At 45.6% G+C, this 21,238-nt stretch overlaps 1 protein-coding gene across 1 annotated transcript in view; it reads right to left on the bottom strand.

Moving 5' to 3' along the window:
- LOC122944115 (IQ motif and SEC7 domain-containing protein 2-like) overlaps positions 1 to 19,576 on the bottom strand; it is a 294,359-nt gene extending 274,783 nt beyond the window's left edge. The window contains exon 1 of the mRNA XM_044302348.1: positions 19,061 to 19,576. Coding sequence (XP_044158283.1) covers positions 19,061 to 19,302 — 242 coding nt within the window. The 5' untranslated portion in view covers positions 19,303 to 19,576. The remainder of the gene's footprint in view (positions 1 to 19,060) is intronic.
- Positions 19,577 to 21,238: the final 1,662 nt, after the last annotated feature.

The raw sequence follows: 21,238 nt of genomic DNA, 5'->3' as shown, positions 1-21,238 counted from the left end.
CACGCTCACCACGTGGTGAGCGCGATTACGTCATCAAAGGTCCTTTTGCAGGTCCTGAAAGAAGAAGAAAGGAGACGATGTCGACTGTGCAATCAAGTGGATGAGGTGAGTTCATATTTATTTATTTTTTTAACCCCTCAATCGACATTTAAGTAAGCATTCTGTATTCAGAATGCTATTATTTTCCCTTATAACCATGTTATAAGGGTAGAATAATACTGTGAATAGACTTTAATGAGGTCCGGGGGTTGTCATCCCTATTATCTCCTAGCAACCATGCGTGAAAATCGCACCGCTTTCACGCAGCCCTATTCCTTTCTATGGGGCCTGTGTTGCGTGAAAAACGCAGAATATAGAACATACTGCGATTTTCACGCAACGCACAATCTAGTGGAAAAGGAGAGAGGAGGAGCGTAAACGGGCGGGCAGAGGCACAAGGAGGGCGGGGTTATGAGCCGTTGGGGAGGTCCGGTCTTGGGCTCGGAAGATTGAGACGCCGCCCTGGGCACTTGAGAGGGCGCATTTACAGAATCTACAAAGTTCATTTTTGGCTGAAACAAGACTCCGGTATATGCAACAAAGGTACCGTTTTAAACTTCTGGGTGGCACATATAACGCTATTGGATCTGTCTAATAGGCTCAAATGTGGTGACAGACTCCCTTTAATGCAGAGAACTATTACTAATCTAAACAACATCAGGCTACTATACCCAAATGATAAAGTACAGTCGAAATAGCGGATCTTCCCTGTACTTCATCACTTGGATATAATATCCTGCTGTGTATTCACTACACACTGCACTTCAGACATCACACATACTGTATTATATACATCACACTGCACTACATATACATCACACACTGCACTATATACACATCACACAGTGCACTATATACACATCACACACTGCACTACATACATCATACACTGCACTACATACATCACACACTGCACTACATACATCACACACTGCACTACATACACATCACACACTGCACTACATACATTACACACATTGATATATTAGACACTGTGCTGTCAGCTTGTACTGCACTGGATGTCCAGGCTGTAGTTATCCACCGCTCCACAATGCTCTTCAGCTCTAACGATGCCATGTTCGCCAATGTCGCCGGGCACAGAGCACCCCTCCTCCTACACTCCTAATGCAGCAACTCCCGGGAGCTAGCCCCTCCTCCTTACAGCTCCCGCCAGCTGCCCCCTGTTGCAGGACACGTTACCGCTCTGGCAGAATGCCAACCAACCAATAAAAAAGCTTGGGCACAGGCAGCATCGTTCCCTGAATGGCAGGGAAAAGTCTAAGGGCTCATGCACACGACCGTATGTATTTTGCGGTCCGCAAAAAATACGAATGACATCCGTGCGGATTCCGTATTTTGCGGAACGAAACAGCTGGCCCTTCATAGAACAGTACTACCCTTGTCCGTAATGCAGACAATAATAGGACATGTTCTATTTTTTTGCGGAACAGAAATACGGACATACGGAAACGGAATGTACACGGAGTAACTTGAAATGAATGGTTCAGTTTACGGACAGTATACGGAATCAAAATACGGTCCGTATACGGAACACAAAAAACGTTTGTGTGCATGAGCCCTAAGGCTACATGCACACGACCGTATGTGTTTTGTGGTCCGCAAATTGCGGATCCACAAAAAAAAACTGATGGGATCCGTATGCCATCCGTTTTTTTTTGCGGATCCATTGTAATAATACCTAAAACAGACAGGAATAGGACATGTTATTTTTTTTGCGGGGCTACGGAACGGACATACAGATTCGGATAGCACACGGTGTGCTGTCTGCATATTTTGCTGACCCATTGAAATGAATAAGTCTGCATCCTATGCGCAAAAAAAAAAAAAGGAACGGACATGGAAATAAAATACGTTCGTGTGCCTGAGGCCTAAGGGCCCTAGCACACGACCGCATGCCCTCCGAGATATTCGGTCCGTGAGCGGGCCATATGTCCCGGAGCGGCATTGATGGTGCGCACGGGAGAACACAACATCATAGGTTACTGTGATACTGTGCAAGTCGGGCCGCCCGCAGGACTATTGTCCCGCACTCATATGATCTTATGAGTGCAGGACAATAGTCCCGCGGGTGGCCAAACAGTGCACAGCATCATTGTAATCTATGATGCTGTGTGCTCCCGTGCGCACCATCAATGCCGCTCCGGGACATATGGCCCGCTCACGGACCGTATGTCTTAGAGGGCATGCGGTCGTGTGCAAGGGCCCCAAGATGTATTGGTACACCTTAGGCCTCTTGCACATGACCGTATGTATTTTGCAGTCCGCACAAAATACGGATGACATCCGTGTACATTCCGTATTTTGCGGAACAGAACAGCTGGCCCCTAATAGAACAGTACTATCCTTGTCTGTAATGCGGACAAGAATAGGACATGTTCTATTTTTTGGCAGAACGGAAATGGAATGCACACGCAGTAACTTTTGTTTTTTTTTCCGGACCCATTGAAATGAATGGTTCCGTATATGGTCCGCAAAAAAACTGGAGAAGAAAATACGTTCGTGTGCAAGAGGCCTTAGACTTTTTTCAAGGAGTAAAATGGCCAGGCGTCTATGAAGTGTTGCGACCTCTGCTCACTGTACTTGTATACTTATATACAGCTTCTGTAACTTACATACATGTGACTCATGCTATTCTTCTACCTGGTTTATATTTTACACATAAGATGGTTGCCTAGCTTCATATATGTTTTTTGTTGTTTTTTTTACAATAAAATTGAACAACAGGATTCTGCAATACTAAGTATGCTTATTTTTATAGGGGACTTTTTACTTTTCTTAGCCCCCACTAGGGGACTTAACAATGCAATCATTCAATTTCTTACATCATAGACTAGAATAGTTCACTACTGTAGTCTATGGGGATTTTCAATACTTCCTATAAAGCCCTTAACGGGCAGTTTAAAATGCGAGGCCCCAGGCTGCCCTTAGCAACTGATCAGCACCCCATGATTTTGCTGAAAGGAGATGGAAGCTAGATCAGGGGTAGTGCATGCACATGGGAAGGAATAATGCAAGTCACCTGTACATACTAAATGGTAAAACACTGACATGGAAAAGGATCTAGGAATTTTAATAAACAGCAAACTAAGCTGCAAAAAACAGTGTCAAGCAGCTGCTGCCAAGGCCAATAAGATAATGGGTTGCAAAGGGGCATAGATGCCCGTGATAAAAACATCGTCCTACCACTTTACAAATCGCTAGTCAGACCACACATGGAGTACTGTGTACAGTTCTGGGCTCCTGTGAACAAGGCAGACATAGCAGAGCTGGAGAGGGTCCAGAGGAGGGCAACTAAAGTAATAACTGTAATGTGGCAACTACAGTACCCTGAAAGATTATCAAAATTAGGGCTATTCACTTTAGAAAAAAGACGACTGAGGGGAGAGCTAATTACTATGTAAAAATATATCAGGGGTCAGTACAGAGATCTATCCCATGATCTATTCATCCCCAGAACTGTGACGAGGGGACATCCTCTGCGTCTGGAGGAAAGAAGGTTTGTACACAAACATAGAAGAGGATTCTTTACGGTAAGAGCAGTGAGACTATGGAGCTCTCTGCCTGAGGAGGTGGTGATGGTGAGTACAATAAGTGAATTCAAGAGGGGCCTGGATGTATTTCTAGAGTGTAATAATATTACAGGTTATAGCTACTAGAGAGGGGTCGTTGATCCAGGGAGTTATTCTGATTGCCTGATTGGAGTCGGGAAGGAATTTTTTATTCCCCTAAAGTGAGGAAAATTGGCTTCTACCTCACAGGGTTTTTTTTTGCCTTCCTCTGGATCAACTTGCAGGATGACAGGCCGAACTGGATGGACAAATGTCTTTTTTCGGCCTTATGTACTATGTTACTATGTAGTCCCTTCCCACTGACTAACCACTTAGATGTTATTATAGACCATGGCATCTGAAGTGTTAACTGGGATCAGAGTTATCTCTGATCCTAGTCACTGAGGGCAGGTGTCAGCTGTATTACACAGCCTTCACCCACCATTTATGGAGCAGGCTTAGCTTGTGAGCACGCCCCACATAGCCCTCGCACACCATGGTTGTACAGAAGGGGTTAAGGGAGCAGGATGTGGAACCCACACTAGGCATCTATGGCATACTCATAGGACTGTTTGACATCGGAGTACCCCTTTAGAGATCACTTATTTCAGTAACAATACATCCATACGATAAACCAGGAGCCAGGCAACGCACTGAAATCAAGTTGGCTCCTTTAATCTACAGTATTTGGTCCATCCACGTGATAAATGCTTTTAAGATTTGTAGTGTTGTGCTGAACTCTAAATGATCTATGAAGTACTCAACACCTCTGATGCAAAAGACACCAACATAACAGTCCTCATCTCGGCAATGAAGCATACCTGCTGTATATTATTTGATTCTAGGAGCACTGACAGACCTTTCAACTCTACAAATGTATTTTTCGGAGAATTCACAGAGGAGAGGCAAAGAGCTATTTTTCTTTGGAACATCAAGCACTTCGGATTGTGCAAGTACCAATAGATTTGCGCACAACACATAATGCCTAGCTTGGAAAAAGCTTTCTCTTTACACATGCAAAATTATCCAGATGCAGAAGAAGGGACATTATATACAGGTTAAGAAGATACAGGTTTGGAGGAAAAGGTTCTCTACTTTAAATGAAGTGACAGGAGAGCAGTACAAACTGTTACGGCTTTGACTAAATATTTGCGTGTATAGTGCAACACAGGCTATTATTAAAATGGCTTTTGTGTACTGTACGTGTGTTTTAGTTTATGTGAAATTTATGGGTTGTTTGCGCTGTTGTTTTCTCTTTCCCATCTCATATGCCTCACATCATCATACTGCAGCAAATAATAGATCATTGGCACACAACGTCTGTCCGCTAACTCACACTGCAGAATCTCAGTGTATCCCTATGTGATACAGCTTTAACCTGCTCTCCTGTGCCCCTGCTTGTGATGACAGGGAGAAATCTATCCCAAGCAGGAGGTCGGAAGAGCAATGTGAAGCAGCATCTCATACACTGGAGATTCTGCACACAGCACAGACAGTGTCAGGGGAGTCTTATATCTTACCTACAGCTATTCATTGAAGGGACTACTATATCACTGCACTTCTGGTCCCTTAGATAAGGCAGAAATGATATCTTCAACTGCACCACTAATTGAAATACGGATTGTGTGTTAAGGTGTAATTTTATTTTCAGGTGTTTTCCAACCATTACCTGTCATATTCACATTTCAGATCATAAAAAACTAAAGGGGTATTCCGGTTGGTAGACGTTATGCCGTACCCACAGATTAGATTGTGGGGGTGGGTCCTAGCGCTGGGCCGCGCACGATCACGAGAACAAAGAGCCTGCACCCCCTGCAATGAACGGAGCACTATACTCGGCTAAGAAATAAATGGGGGTTAGTCAGCACATCCCACTGAGCAGGTGCATGTCGCCATGGCTGAAAGCACTCTGCACACACAAATAATAAAATAAATACAATAGTGCCATACTCACTGTAGAACATGTAGTAATGCCAATGCTACGGTATAAATGTGAGATTCTTGGCAAATACATTTTGTAAAAAATCATTTGTGCCTGTCAGCCAATGACAAGGCAATCTCTTTAGGACAGAAAACTACACTAAATACTACCTCCTTTGGTGCCATACTCGGCTATCTCCGGAACTCCGATAGAAATTAATGGAGCAGCCGTGTCCGTGCGAACCTGTCGCCACATTTATTTCAGGGTGGATGCAGGAGGTAAGATTACCCAGTTCTCGTGGTTGGTGAGGGGCCCAGCGGATCAGGGATACCTTCTACCGACTGGAATACCCCTTTAAGCATATTTACCATTTACAGGTGCTACCATACACCTAATTATCAATGTAACATGCAGCTCCTGCATCGGAGAGGTATTTCTACTGCTTATGTACATCATTTTAATATCTGTGTGTATAATATATAACTGCAATGCTCACACACACAAAACATTTGACAAAAATGAAAAGTGATGATTTTTACAACATGAGTCACCCAGACGTCTCTTAAAAGCCAGGCTTCTTGTGGTTTGGCAGCATCTATCTCACAATCTCCAGCGTTGTGTGTAAAACAATGCTTTGCCCAGTATTAATATACAGAGCGATGAAAATGAAGCCTTTCAGATTTCCTTAATTGTTCTATGCAAATGTTTCCACAATCCCATTGATAAGTTGATACCAGTAGTCCATTGTCTCTAGATACATCACCGGGACCTTTGATAGTGGTCATGGGAAATTACTGATGTCTATAGAAAATACACTGGTCGTGACAGAACTAGATATCTGCGGAGGAACCAGGTCACCATGGCAACGGAGAGATATGGTAACTGCACAATATATCAGCCTGTCCCTCGGTCGCTCGACCACCAGAGGACATACGGTTGGTGCTCATCACACTATGACTTGGACCGCTTTATCTCCTCGCCCGCTGTCCCTGACAGTTATGTCCCAACTATTGCAAGTGTGGTCAGAGGAAGGACGACATAGAAGGCAATGGTTACTACTGAACAGTACGTAGCAAAGTGCACAAATCTGACACTCAGTAAACTTAAGTTACACATATTTTATTGCAAATACTAGCCCTCAAGTAGCTAGTAACCGGAGACATCTCTCATAGCAATGCTGAGCCAGGGCGTGCACATTCTCCAAGCTTCATGGATGCTGTATAGTCCCCTACACAGAGCATTAAAAGGGGTTATCCCAGGATTAATATAAAAAAATGAAAATCAGACTATCATATAGTACATGACAGTCTCTTTCTAACAAAGCTAGAACCAGCCCTGTACCTCACATGGATCCAGAGATCTCCACATTCATTGCTCTGCTAGATTTATATCAAGCTGACAGCTCAAGGGGAGGGTCTTTAATGCTGGATCTAAGGGGGCGTGTCTCAGCTCTCCCTATCACAGCTCAGGGGGGCGTGTCTCAGCTCTCCCTATCACAGCTCAGGAGGCAGTTGAAGGATGAGACTGAGCATGTGCGGCCATCTCAGTGAGCAGGACAAAGAAATAAGAAAAAAACAACAGCAGGCGGTGGCGCTATACAGTTGTATTTTATTGAATAACTCAGTGGCTATGCAAAATTTATAATTACATGCTATTGCAAAAGTATTCAGATCCAGGTGCTGGTTTGAAAACTGTAGAATACTTTTTGTGGGATAACCCCTTTAAACTCAATGACCTTTATTAAATATAGCAGATCTATACTAAAACTGGTGGCTTCCATGCATTGGTAATACCTGACCATCCTGAAGCCTGCGTTTACAAATCTTTCCCTTGCCTAGAATGGCTTAGGACTGTTTTTTGTTTTCTTTTTAAATAAAGGGGATATTCCATGATTGATGTAAAAAAATTAAATCAGCCATCATATAGTACATGACAATCTTTCTAACAAAACTAGAACCAGCCCTGTACCTCACATGGGTCCAGAGATCTCCCCATCCATTCATCCAAATCCTCTTCTAGATTTATTTCAGACTGGCAGCTAAGTTGTTTGTCCTTTCTGCTGCAGCTCTCTCCCTATCACGGTTCAGGGATGTGTCCTTTGTCCTGCAGCTCTCTCCCTATCACGGTTCAGGGGTGTGTCCTTTGTCCTGCAGCTCTCTCCCTATCACGGTTCAGGGATGTGTCCTTTGTCCTGCAGCTCTCTCCCTATGGCCTCATGCAAATGACCGTTGTTGTGTTCCGTTCCGCAAAACGGGGTTCCGTTGTTCCGTGATCCGTTTCCGTTTTTGTTTCCGTGTGTCTTCCTTTATTTTTGGAGGATTACCAGACATGATGGAAAGTAAAAAAAAGTCTAAGTCAAGTTTGCCATGCAAATAATAGGAAAAAAACGGACGAGGACACGAGGACGCGCGGACGCGGATGACAATCTTGTGTGCCTCCGCGTTTTTCACGACCCCATTGACTTGAATGTGTCCGCGAACCGTTTTCCGTGAAAAAATAGGACAGGTTATAATTTTTTGACGGACTGGAACCACGGATTACAGACGCGGATGACAAACGGTGCATTAGCCGAGTTTTCAATGGACCCATTGAAAGTCAATGGGTCCGCAGAAAATCACGAAAAACGTAACAACGGAGACGGAATGAAACAACGGTCGTGTGCATGAGGCCTATCTCTGGGGTGTGTGTTTTCTGCTGCAGCTCTCTCCCTATCACGGTTCAGGGGTGTGTCCTTTGTCCTGCAGCTCTCTCCCTATCACGGTTCAGGGGTGTGTCCTTTGTCCTGCAGCTCTCTCCCTATCACGGTTCAGGGGTGTGTCCTTTGTCCTGCAGCTCTCTCCCTATCACTGGGGTGTGTGTTTTCTGCTGCAGCTCTCTCTACCTCTAACTATCACAGCTTCTAGCAGAAGATATCTCTTGTGACAGTTGAAGATTTAAACTGGTAACGTGCGACCACCACCACCTCTTCCTAGGCCATGTGACGTCACCGTACGTCGGTCACATGGCTTAGTTGTAGCTGAGCCCCATAGAAATGAATGGGGCTGAGCTGCAATATCAAGCACAGCACTATACTATGTACAGCGCTGTGTGTGGGGAGCCAGCTGTGCTTCCCAGAGCTCCGGGGAGCGTTACAGCTCCCTAAAACAGCTGATCAGCGGGGTTGCTGGGATCCAGACCCCTGCCAAAAAGGATGACCTAACCTGAGAATAGGTCTTCATTATCAATACCTTGATAAACCCTTTAATAGCACAACATTTTTAATTACTGTATTTTTCTCCCTAAAGGATGGACTTTTTCCCCCCAAGGTGGAGGGAAAATATCAGTCCATTTTATGGGGTGATTACTTATAAATGCTTCCATTATGGCAGCGCTCATTAGTATGGCAGGACCGGGGAGCGGTGAATTCAGCGCTCCCTGTGTAGGCGGTGAATGCAGCGCTCCCTGTGTAGGCTCTGTACTCACCACTTCCTGGTCTTCTCCTACATGCTCTGCATGCTGTGCTATGACCTGCGCACACCATGAGGATGTTAACACGCTCTGTGACCTCACGCTGTGCGACATCGTGTCACAGCACAGCTCTGAGGCCTGATGAACATGGGGGTCTGAATTAGAGTATTATTAACATGTTGGTCTGATCTGAGGTCTGAATGTGGGTCTTATTAACATTGGGTGTCTGAACTGAGGTCCGATTAGGGCTCTGATCTGAGGTTTTCTTCCTCTAAAGCCTAGGTGTGTCTTATGGGCAGGTGAGTCTTATAGGGCGAAAAATATGGTATATCCAATTATAAAAGTATGCAGATCCAGGTGTTGATTCGAAAAAATGTAGAATATTTTTCGTGGCACATCCCCTTTAATAGTTTTTCAATACATGCAGAAATCAGTACGAAATATAATAGTCTAGCACACAGCGTAATATATAGTATAATAAAAAGTTTGAAAGCTGAATTGCTGAACGCTCCACTAAGGAACCTTTTATAGATTCCCTCTGGTACCAAGAAGCACGTTGGGACGCTTTCCTCGGGTTTTGAACTTCTTCCGTGGTATTTAGGTGTGGTGTAAGTGGCTTCCATTTTCTAAGGAGGTCTTTGTCTCCAATTTGTGATCCTTGTCTAATTTATCTATCACTACCAGTTTGTGTAGTGGATAAGCGTTCTCTGACAACGCAAGAAAATCAGGTTTAAAGGCTATATACACCTTCTGAGGCAATTTGGTTTATGATTGCATTTTACTCATTTTTAGCTAAAAATTATATTTTCAATTGGCCTTTATTGAAAATATTGAGCCATTCTGTCACAAGGGTTAACTTTTTTTCTAGCTGTGTGACTGGTACTTTCACTTTGTGCGCAGTCATCTAATAAGCCTTATCTCTAAACTACTAAGAGGTCATAAACCTTTATTTAATCCACATTCTTATCATTAAGATAAGAACTGACCTATAATGAGTTTATAAGGTCAGAGAGCAGAGATAAGGAGCCGGTCTGCTTCCCAGATGACGGAAAATACAGAAAATCCACAGGCTGCTGCTAGAGCATCTCAGCTCTGTACGCAAAAAAGGATTCCATATTTTTAATAAAGACCAAATGAAAAAAAAAATTTTAGCTAAAAATAAGTGCAATGCAATAATTCATGCAAAGGTGTACATAGCCTTTAACCACTTCACATCCGGGCCTCTTGCCCCCTTCCTGACCAGGCCTAATTTTGTAAATCTCACTTGTGAGACATATCTCACTTTATGTGGTAATAGCTTTGGAACACTTTTACTTATTCAAGACATTCAGAGATTATTTTCTCGTGACACATTGTACTTCATGATAGTCATAAATTTGAGTCAATATATTTCACCTTTATTTATGAAAAAACTAATTTAACAAAAATTTAGAAAAATTCACAATTTTCTAAATGTCTATTTCTCTGCTTTTAAAACAGAAAGTGATACCTCATAAAATATTTATTACTTAACATTCCCCATATCTCTACTTTATGTTGGCATCATTTTGGAAATGTCATTTTATTTTTTTAGGACATTAGAAGGCTTAGAATTTTAGAAGCAATTCTTAAAATTTTTAAGAAAATTACCAAAACCAACTTTTTAAGAACCAGTTCAGGTCTGAAGTCACTTTGTGGGGCTTACATAGTGGATACCCCCATAAATGACCCCATTGTAGAAACTACACCCCTCAAGTTACTTAAAAATGATGGATACGCGTGGCGGGCGGTGATCGGAACAAGGAGCCTGCTCAAATCATTGAGCAGGCACCTTGGCTAAATGCGCGGGGGGGGGGTCTCATGACCCCCCTGTGTCAGCGATTGCCGCAAACCGCAGGTCAATTCAGACCTGCGGTTTGCGGCTTTTCATGTTGCGGGCGGAGGCGGTGCCATCGGGTCCCCGTGGGGCTGTAGGGGGGACCCAATGGCATGGAAGGCATCGCGCTGCCTTCCAGTGACGAGCCTGTGACATCCAGCCCCCTGGATCTCACAGGCCGGAAGCTGTATGAGTAATACACATACAGCCAATGCATTCCAATACAGAAGTATTGGAATGCATTGTAAAGGATTAGACCCCCAAAAGTTGAAGTACCAAAGTGGGACAAAAAAAATAAAGTGAAATAAAAAGTTGACAAAATAAAGCCCCCCCCCAAAAAAAAATTTAAGTTTCAAGTAAAAATAAACAAAAACTTCATTTTCCCCAAATAAAGTTAAAAAGAATTGGTAAAAAATAGGGGGGGGGGGGAAAGTTTACATATTAGGTATCGCCAGCGTCCGTATCGACCGGCTCTATAAAAATATCACATGACCTAACCCCTCAGATGAACACCGTAAAAAAAAAAAAAAAGGTGCTAAAAAACCTTTTTTTGTCACCTTACATAACAAAAAGTGTAATAGCAAGTGATCAAAAAGTCATATGCACCCCAAAATAGTGCCAATCAAACCGTCATCTCATTCCGCAAAAATCATACCCTACCCAAGATAATCGCCCAAAAACTGAAAAAAAACTATGTCTCTCAGACTATGGAGACACAAAAACATGATTTGTTTTGTTTCAAAAATAAAATAATTGTGCAAAACCTACATAAAAAAAATAGTATACATATTAGGTATCACCGCGTCCGTGACAACCTGCTCTATAAAAATACCACATGATCTAACCTGTCAGATAAATGTTGTAAATAAAAAAAAAAAACGGTGCCAAAACAACTATTTCTTGTTACCTTGCCTCACAAAAAGTGTAATATAGAGCAACCAAAAATCATATATACCCTAAACTAGTACCAACAAAACTGCCACCCTATCCTGTAGTTTCTAAAATGGGGTCACTTTTTTGGAGTTTCTACTCTAGGGGTGCATCAGGGGGGCTTCAAATGAGACATGGTTCAAAAAACCAGTCCAGCAAAATCTGCCTTCCAAAAACCGTATGGCATTCCTTTCCTTCTGTGCCCTGCCGTGTGCCCATACAGCAGTTTACTACCACATATGGGGTGTTTCTGTAAACTACAGAATCAGAGCCATAAATATTGAGTTTTGTTTGACTGTTAACCCTTGCTTTGTAACTGGAAAAAAATTATTAAAATGGAAAATCTGCCAAAAAGTGAAATTTTGAAATGTTATCTCTATTTTCCATTAATTCTTGTGGAACACCTAAAGGGTTAACAAAGTTTGTAAAATCAGTTTTGAATACCTTGAGGGGTGTAGTTTCTAGAATGGGGTCATTTTTGGGTGGTTTCTATTATGTAAGCCTCACAAAGTGACTTCAGACCTAAACTGGTCCTTAAAAAGTGGTTTTTTGAAAATTTCTGAAAAATTTCAAGATTTGCTTCTAAACTTCTAAGTCTACTTTCACACATGCGTTTAGGTGCGGATCTGTCTGGTATCTGCACAGACGGACCCGCACCTATAATGCAAACGCTTGTATCCGTTCAGAACGGATCCATTTGCATTACCATGAACATGATAATGCAAACGGATCCGTTTTGACTTACATTGAAAGTCAATGGGAGGCGGATCCATTTTCAATTGCACCATATTGTGTCAGTGAAAACGGATCCGTCCCCATTGACTTACATTGTAAGTCAGGATGGATCTGTTTGGCTCTGCATCGTCAGGGACAACCCTAATACAAAAACTCCGCCCAGTACAACAGAGGGAGCTGCAGACACCGGAGCCTATACCGGGCGAACGGAGCAGCGCCCAGACATACTAGTAAGTGCAGGGGGACCCCTGGGCGCCGCTCTGCCCACTGATATAGTTAGTTTTTCGTTTTTAAACTAGTGAAAGGTCCTCTTTAAATTCACACCCCCTAGATGCTTGTTTTTTCCCCCTACAGTAGGGTAGATAATTACACACAGGGTTTTAAAGAATAAACTTCCTGACTCAGACCAAGAGCCGACTCAGCGAGTCAGCAAGTGAATCGAAGCTTCCGTTATCAGCGCATGCGCATTGCGCAACCTAAGCTTCGGTTCACTTGCTTCTTGTCGGCTCAGCGAGTGAACCGAAGATTCGATTCATGAATCGGTTCATTTGAATGAACTGATTCAAATGAACCGATTCATGTGAAAGATCCGAACTTCCCACTGCTATTGATCAGCGCAGTGAGCGGCACAGGCAGCGCAGCGATGCTGCTGCCTTAAACAACCAATAACAAGGCTCCTTACAGTGAGGAGCTTTGTTATTGGTCAGTTTGAGCGGCTGCCGGAGCTTATGCACACCGCTATGAAGGGAGGAAGGAGGCGCGCGCGATCCTTACTGGCGGGGTAAGTGGCCTTGCGGATCTGGGTGCCTTGTTTCCTTTTCCTCTCTAATGATGAGTCTGAAGCGCTCAGCCGAGCGCCGTCTCTCCTCCCTGCTGAGTGCGGTAGTGAAGACGACCTCAATAGAAGGTCTAGGGGACAGTCTTCACTACAGCGCTCAGCAGTGAGGAAAAGTCTCCTGCTTATAGAAGTCAGCGGGGGTCCCAGCGCTGGACACGCCAACAGGAGACCTCCGTACAAACTCCATAACGGACAGACCTGTCCCCCTTAGACCTCTACCACTGTCACTTGTCAGCTTTCTTATGAATCCATCAAGGATTCATTGCAACATGTTCAATCAGACACTGAACTAGAGATATTGTGTGCCATAAGGATTTCTTCTGTAATGCGGCGCCGCATGGTGCTACAAGGAGCAACAGTGACCTCAGTGGTACCGACCCCTCAGCACAACAGTGACCTCAGTGGTACCGACCCCTCAGCACAACAGTGACCTCAGTGGTACCGACCCCTCAGCACAACAGTGACCTCAGTGGTACCGACCCCTCAGCGCACCAGTGACCTCAGTGGTACCGACCCCTCAGCACAACAGTGACCTCAGTGGTACCGACCCCTCAGCGCAAAAGTGACCTCAGTGGTGCCGACCCCTCAGAGTAACAGTGACCTCAGCAACATTTTAAATTGTCTAAATTTGCTATTTATGCACGGAAGACAGTTCTAGACACTAGTAATGGTTTCCCTGCATAAATAGCAACCCCTTAATGTTATGTAGGCCTTCGTATTAACTATTTGAATTACTGTAACTTTCGTACTCCTCATCGGCTAAAAATACTCCTCAAAAATGGTAAGAGGAGTATTTTTACTCTTCCAGAGAAAATGTAGCGCGACCTCTGAATATCACCCATGTGCCATTTTTTGTCCCTTCACCTCCCCCCAAAAATGGAATAAGGGCTCTTTCACACCTGCGTTCTTGTCTTCCGGCATAGAGTTCCATCGTCGGGGCTCTATGCCGGAAGAATCCTGATCAGTTTTATCCTAATGCATTCTGAATGGAGTGAAATCCGTTCAGGATGCATCAGGATGTCTTCAGTTCCGGACCGGAACGTTTTTTGGCCGGAGAAAATACCGCAGCATGCTGCGCTTTTTGCTCCGGCCAAAAATCCTGAACACTTGGCGCAAGGCCGGATCCGGAATTAATGCCCATTGAAAGGCATTGATCCGGATCCGGCCTTAAGCTAAACGTCGTTTCGGCGCATTGCCGGATCCGGCGTTTCGCTTTTTCTGAATGGTTACCATGGCTGCAGGGACGCTAAAGTCCTGGCAGCCATGGTAAAGTGTAGTGGGGAGCGGGGGAGCAGCATACTTACCATCCGTGCGGCTCCCGGGGCGCTCCAGAGTGACGTCAGGGCGCCCCACGCGCATGGATGACGTGATCGCATGGCACGTCATCCATGCGCATGGGGCGCTCTGACATCATTCTGGAGCGCCCCGGGACCCGCACGGACGGTAAGTATACCGCTCCCCCGCTCCCCACTACTACTATGGCAACCAGGACTTTAATAGCGTCCAGGCTGCCATAGTAACACTGAACGCATTTTGAAGACGGATCCGTCTTCAAATGCTTTCAGTTCACTTGCGGTGTTACGGATCCGGCGGGCACTTCCGGCAAATGGAATACACGACGGATCCGGACAACGCAAGTGTGAAAGAGGTCTAACAAGTGATCAAAAAGTCACACACACTCCAAAATGGCATCAATAAAAACTGAAAAAATGAGCCCTGAGACAGCTCCATCCACATAAAAATAAAAAATAGTTATGGGGGTCTTAATGAGGCGATGCAAAGAAAAAAATAGTTTTTTTCAAAGTTTACTTTTCAGTATTAAAACGCAAGAAAAACTCAATATAAATGTTATCATTGTAATCATACAGACACAGAGAATGAAGGTAACAGGTCAGTTTTACCACTTAAACACTGTAAAAACATAACCCATAAAACTGGATGGAATTGTGTTTTTTTTTTTGGTTTTTTTTTATTCCACCCCATTATACATTGTTTTCAAGCTTCCCACTACATCGTATGCAACAGTAAATGGTGCCATTAGAAAGTACAACTTGTCCTGCAAAAACAAGCGCTTATACGGATAGGTCAATGGCAAAATAAAAATGTACGGCTCTGGGAAGGCTGGGAGTAAAAAAACAGAAAACAAAAAATGGAAAATGGCCCGGTCCTGAAGGGGTTAAGTGAAAATGAATCCATAAACTGCCACTTAGATATATGGGCAACCTTACAATCAGGAGAAGTGAAGCTGTCAGCTCTGATTGGTGCACGTGGATGTTGTCTCTTCTCTCTGTCTTCAGCTTTATTCTATGTGCTAGATGTAACATCAGTCAGTCCGGCTCTCCACAATGCGACCAGAGCCCCTCCATCAGCCGGTCCGCCTCTAACCACAACTGTCAAATGGCTTTACAGCCGGCAACACGTCCAGTGACACGTGCTACTCCACGTCATCTACCACAGAATACAGCCTCTGCAGAAACCAACTACATGAGCTAAATCCACATCTCCACCTCTACCTATGGTGACCTACAAGAGGTCCCACCGACTGCTGCACCCGGACATATACTGTCTCTATTACATGGCCGTAGATTCCTTTTCTCTATGGTTGGAAGGTAGAGATAGATAGATAGATAGATAGATAGATAGATAGATAGAGACAATGTGAAAGATTGATAGATGGATGAATGGATGGATGGATAGATACAGTAGATAGATAGATAGATATGTGATAGATAGATAGATAGATAGATAGACAATGTGAAAGATGGATGAATGGATAGATAGATAGATAGATAGATAGATAGATAATGTGATTGATTGATTGATTGATAGACAATGTGAAAAATGGATGGACAGATAGATGGATAGACAATGTGAAGGATGGATGGACGGACAGATAGATAGATAGTTAATGTGGGGCACCAAATCACAAATGACCCGGGCACGTGACACTATCCAGCAGACCGCGCCACAGCCGGGGAGAAGAGACGCCCACTGAGAAGCGCTGATGTCTCCGCCATGTACCAATGCTATTTATGAGCATACAAGGCGCGAAACGGAATGGGGGGACAAGCCTTGTAGCGCTCGCTTGTCTGAAGGTAATGATATATTTCACTTTGATTGACAGGGCCAGGCAGTGAAGAAGTCATCACACCTGACCCTGTCAAGCATAGTAGAGAGGACACGGCAGTCACAGAGAGCGGAGCCTCTAGGTGTAATGGTAACGCCCCTGTTGCTCCTAGAGGCTCATTTGCATATAATAAAACATAACATGGGACCAACACAGACGCCTTCAGCTGCCAAGTGCACATGTAACAGGTCCGCCGGTGTCATGGGTAACAATCTGCTGACAGATGGCCTTAACGTGCACTGAGGGCGATCCCAGACCACGGCTATTTGCATATGGATTAAGTACTTTTCCTTAAGAATGAAGCCATGGATCGCTAAGTGAAAGGCATTGTTCCTGGCTTAACAGTGAATTTCCCAGTGACCCCCCCCCAGTATATTTACTTAGAAGAGGTAAACAGCATCTAATTCCAGTTCCTTCTGGAGAATTAGAGGATCACTTCAGGCAAAACTTCCACATCGTGCTTTGGTGGTCTGAAGCTCTGTATCATGTGCTGCCCCCTATGTGCGCCAGGCATTATAACACCTGGTAGTTTTGACCAAAGTGTTTCCTCAAGAAAAAACGTAATACTGAATGTTTTTTAGAAGTCAGGAAAAAAAACTGCGACATGCGAGAGGCTTTTCACATTAGTCTCTGATCAGCGTCCGGAGAGGAAGTGAGTGGCCGCTCACACTCACCGCACTGTCCACTGTAGGGCCAGAATACTATTTCCTCCCCGGACACATAACTTATCAGGAGAGACAATCAACAACACATTTTGCGAGTATTTTAAGTGACAAAATATCTGGAAATCTCGATGAGATCCCTATAGGACAGAAAGAAAGTTATGAAGCTAAGGGGCCCATGAAAAGAGATGGGGGTCCAAGTTATGGGGTCCTTGGAGAAAGAGGGGTCCAGTCTTAAATTAGCATTTAGGCTAAGGGTCCCTTGATGAGAGAAGTCTAAGCTTAGAGATGGGGGTCTAGGTTATGGGGTCCTTGGGAAGAGAGGTCCAGCCACTGGTATTTAGGTTTAGGAGCCCTTGAAGAGAGACGTGCAGGCTTAGAGATGGGGGTCCAGATTATGGGGTCCTTGGGGAGAGGGGGTCCAGCCTTAAATTAGCATTTAGGTGAAGGGGCCCTGGAAGAGAGAATTCTAGGTTTAGAAATGGGGGTCCCGGCTATTGGGTCCTTGGTCAGAGGGGTCCCAGCCTTAAATTAGCATTTAGGCTAAGGGGCTCTTGAAGAGAGAAGTCCAGCCTTAGAGAAGGGGGTCCAGGCTATAGGGTCCTTGGTCAGAGGGGTTCCAGCCTTAACTTAGCATTTAGGCTAAGGGGCCCTTGACAAGAAAAGTCCAGGCTTAGATATGAGAGTCCAGGCTATGGGGTCCTTGGGGAGCAAAAACTGACCTATAATGGGGGGGGGCTTCTTTTGATCTTTGCCATGGGGCACCACCACTGCTGTACATGCTATAGTTCCCTAATCCCTATCATGCACAGATGATCATGGGTAAGGTTAGTATTGCTTGATAGTAATCAAGTATAGTAATTACAGTGTAGTACCGGTGTAGTATTTTGTCTCCTTGTGGAGATCCAGCTTGTATAGGGAGTCTAAAGGGCTTCGCTCCCTGGGAAGACGTACGCAGAGGAGCTCTCCAGTCATTCTCAATTACACCATAGTTACCTATCTTGTTGATTCCCATAAAAACACACACCCCACACGTGTCACCACGTCGACCCCATAAGAAACCATAAAAACACTATTCTCCTCAGCAATGGTTCCTCCTACAGTCACCTGGAACATGGTGGCATCTTCTCATACCTGCTACCCCAGACCCAGTAATTACACTAGCATAGGTAGGTCATCACTGGGGCTGCTGCCCTTTTAAAACATAAGAAACAACTGAGTTTTTCTCTGCAGTTAATATGAAATATCAGCCAGCGACCATAATGGAGCATTCAGCTTCATGGCTCCATAAATGATCGGGGTCTGATAAGTCAGAATGAATTCATGGTATGTTAAGTCCACGTCAGAGATATTCCTCTGCCTCTGACAGATCCCACAACTGCAGCAGATAGATAGATATGAGCTAGATGGAGGAATAGATATTAGATAGAAAAATGTTATATAATATATGTATATATACACACAATACTATCTAATATATATAAATACAATACTATCTAATATATATATAAATACAATACTATATGATATACATATACCGGTAAATACAATACTATATATGAGATGCATATCCATCTGTGACATGAAGCACTAGAGAAAACCTGGTACTTGTAGTGCGGCCCACACTTATGACCAAATTGCACCGATTTCTGGAACAACCTGTCAGCAATGTGGCTGAACCGGCACAAGAAATTCCAGTTTTGGCCAGACCCTCACCTGAGAGGGGACTGTGAAGTAACTGTAGTGCAATATTCGGAGGGACAGTCCTGCCACCTGATACAAACCATACATGTATTATTCCCTCTGACCAGCAGCCATAGCCCCCTGACCACTACACTGCCCCCTGGTGGCAGATCTGCTAATAACTCCATAACTGCAACCTGTCAGCAACAGGTGCCACAGCGCCCCCTGCCCCTGCCCCTCGGTGGGGTACTCACTTGTTCTCCTGGATGGAGCCCAGGCAGGGGGGCGCCGTTTGGTGCAGCCTGCAGGTGGCCAGGTGCTTGTGGTGCTGCTCCTGCAGGCAGGCTTTCTCCTTGTACAGGGTGCTCACTTGCTCCTCCAGCTCGTCAATCCGTTTCTTCTGCTTCCCCAGAAGCTCCTGCTGGGTCTCAATGATCTTGTTGAGCTCCTTCAGGTATTCCGCTGCCCGACATGGACTTTCTGCAGGGGGCTCCATGGCAGAGGACCTCAGCCCCCCGGTCTCCTATGGCCACATGCCAGTGTAGAAGACGGCGAGCACAGGAGGGATGGAGAGGGCAGGTGGACGGGTCTGAATGCCGGGCAAACTCACATAGTGCCGCCTCCCCGGTTCCCGCACCCTGCCTCCGCCATTGCCGCTGTCAGTCCCGGAGAGTGACCGCAGTCCTGGCCGCCGGGGACGGGTCTCTGCGCACCTGCCGCCCGCACTAGTGCTCCTCGCTGTGGACGCTGACGTACTGCCCCCGGCACTGAACGGCTCCGGGATGCTACTGGTGCTGACTGGGAAGACGCTGGTGATGAATAGGAGACGCTGGTGGTGACTGGGAGTCGCTGGGATACTGTCCCCGGGATGATGGAGCTAAGGGCTGGGCTCATTAGCTGGGGGCTGGGAGATGAGGAAGGTGGGAGAGATGAGAGGCTGCTCGGGTCTGCTCCACACTCACTGCTGGAGGTCGGGAGACGGACAGAAAACGCACGCGGGAGACGGAGCACACAAGCTGGAAGACGCATGAGGAGAGAGGGAGCACACAGCACGGAAGACGCATGAGAAGAGACGGAGCACACAGCACGGAAGACGCATGAGGAGAGAGGGAGCACACAGGACGGAAGACGCATGAGGAGAGACGGAGCACACAGGACGGAAGACGCATGAGGAGAGAGGGAGCACACAGGACGGAAGACGCATGAGAAGAGACGGAGCACACAGGACGGAAGACGCATGAGGAGAGAGGGAGCACACAGGATGGAAGACGTATGAGGAGAGAGGGAGCACAGAGGACGGAAGACGCATGAGAAGAGACGGAGCACACAGGATGGAAAACGCATGAGGAGACGGAGCACACAGGACGGAAGACGCATGAGAAGAGACAGCACACAGGATGGAAGACGCATGAGAAGAGACGGCACACAGGACAGAAGACGCATGAGAAGAGACGGAGCACACAGGATGGAAAACGCATGAGGAGACGGAGCACACAGGACGGAAGACGCATGAGAAGAGACAGCACACAGGATGGAAGATGCATGAGGAGACGGAGCACACAGGACGGAAGACGCATGAGAAGAGACAGCACACAGGACGGAAGACGCATGAGAAGAGACGGCACACAGGACAGAAGACGCATGAGGAGAGAGGGAGCACACAGGACAGAAGACGCATGAGGAGAGACAGCACACAGGACAGAAGATGCACGAGGAGAGACGGAGCACACAGGAGGGAAGACGCATAAGGAGAGAGGGAGCACACAGGACAGAAGACGCATGAGGAGAGACGGAGCACACAGGACAGAAGACGCATGAGGAGAGACAGCACACAGGACTGAAGACGCATGAGAAGAGACGGAGCACACAGGACGGAAGACGCATGAGGAGAGAGGGAACACACAGGACGGAAGACGCATGAGGAGAGAGGGAGCACACAGGACAGAAGACGCATGAGGAGAGAAGGAACACAGGACGGAAGACGCATGAGGAGAGAGGGAACACACAGGACGGAAGACGCATGAGGAGAGAAGGAACACAGGACGGAAGACGCATGAGGAGAGAGGGAGCACACAGGAGGGAAGACGCATGAGAAGAGACGGAGCACGCAGTCTGGAAGACACATTAGAAGAGACGGAGCACACAGGACGGAAGACGCATGAGGAGAGAGGGAGCACACAGTCTGGAAGACGCATGAGGAGAGACGGAGCACGCAGTCTGGAAGACCATAAGGAAAGACGGAGCACGCGGTCTGGAAGACCATAAGGAGAGACGGAGCACGCGGTCTGGAAGACGCATGAGTGTGCTATATTATGGGGCCTCATTTGTTCACAGTGCATTTTGTGACCCCAAATTCATTTTGTAGAATTCTGTGTCATAAAATGTGGAACAGAATAGGCTGGAGTTTGCAGGACTTACCTCACAGAAAGTAT

Source organism: Bufo gargarizans, chromosome 7 (assembly GCF_014858855.1).
Source record: "Bufo gargarizans isolate SCDJY-AF-19 chromosome 7, ASM1485885v1, whole genome shotgun sequence".
Lineage (NCBI taxonomy): Eukaryota > Metazoa > Chordata > Amphibia > Anura > Bufonidae > Bufo > Bufo gargarizans.
The sequence above is the reverse complement of the archived record's forward strand: the minus strand, read 5'-3'. Positions and strand labels throughout refer to the sequence as shown.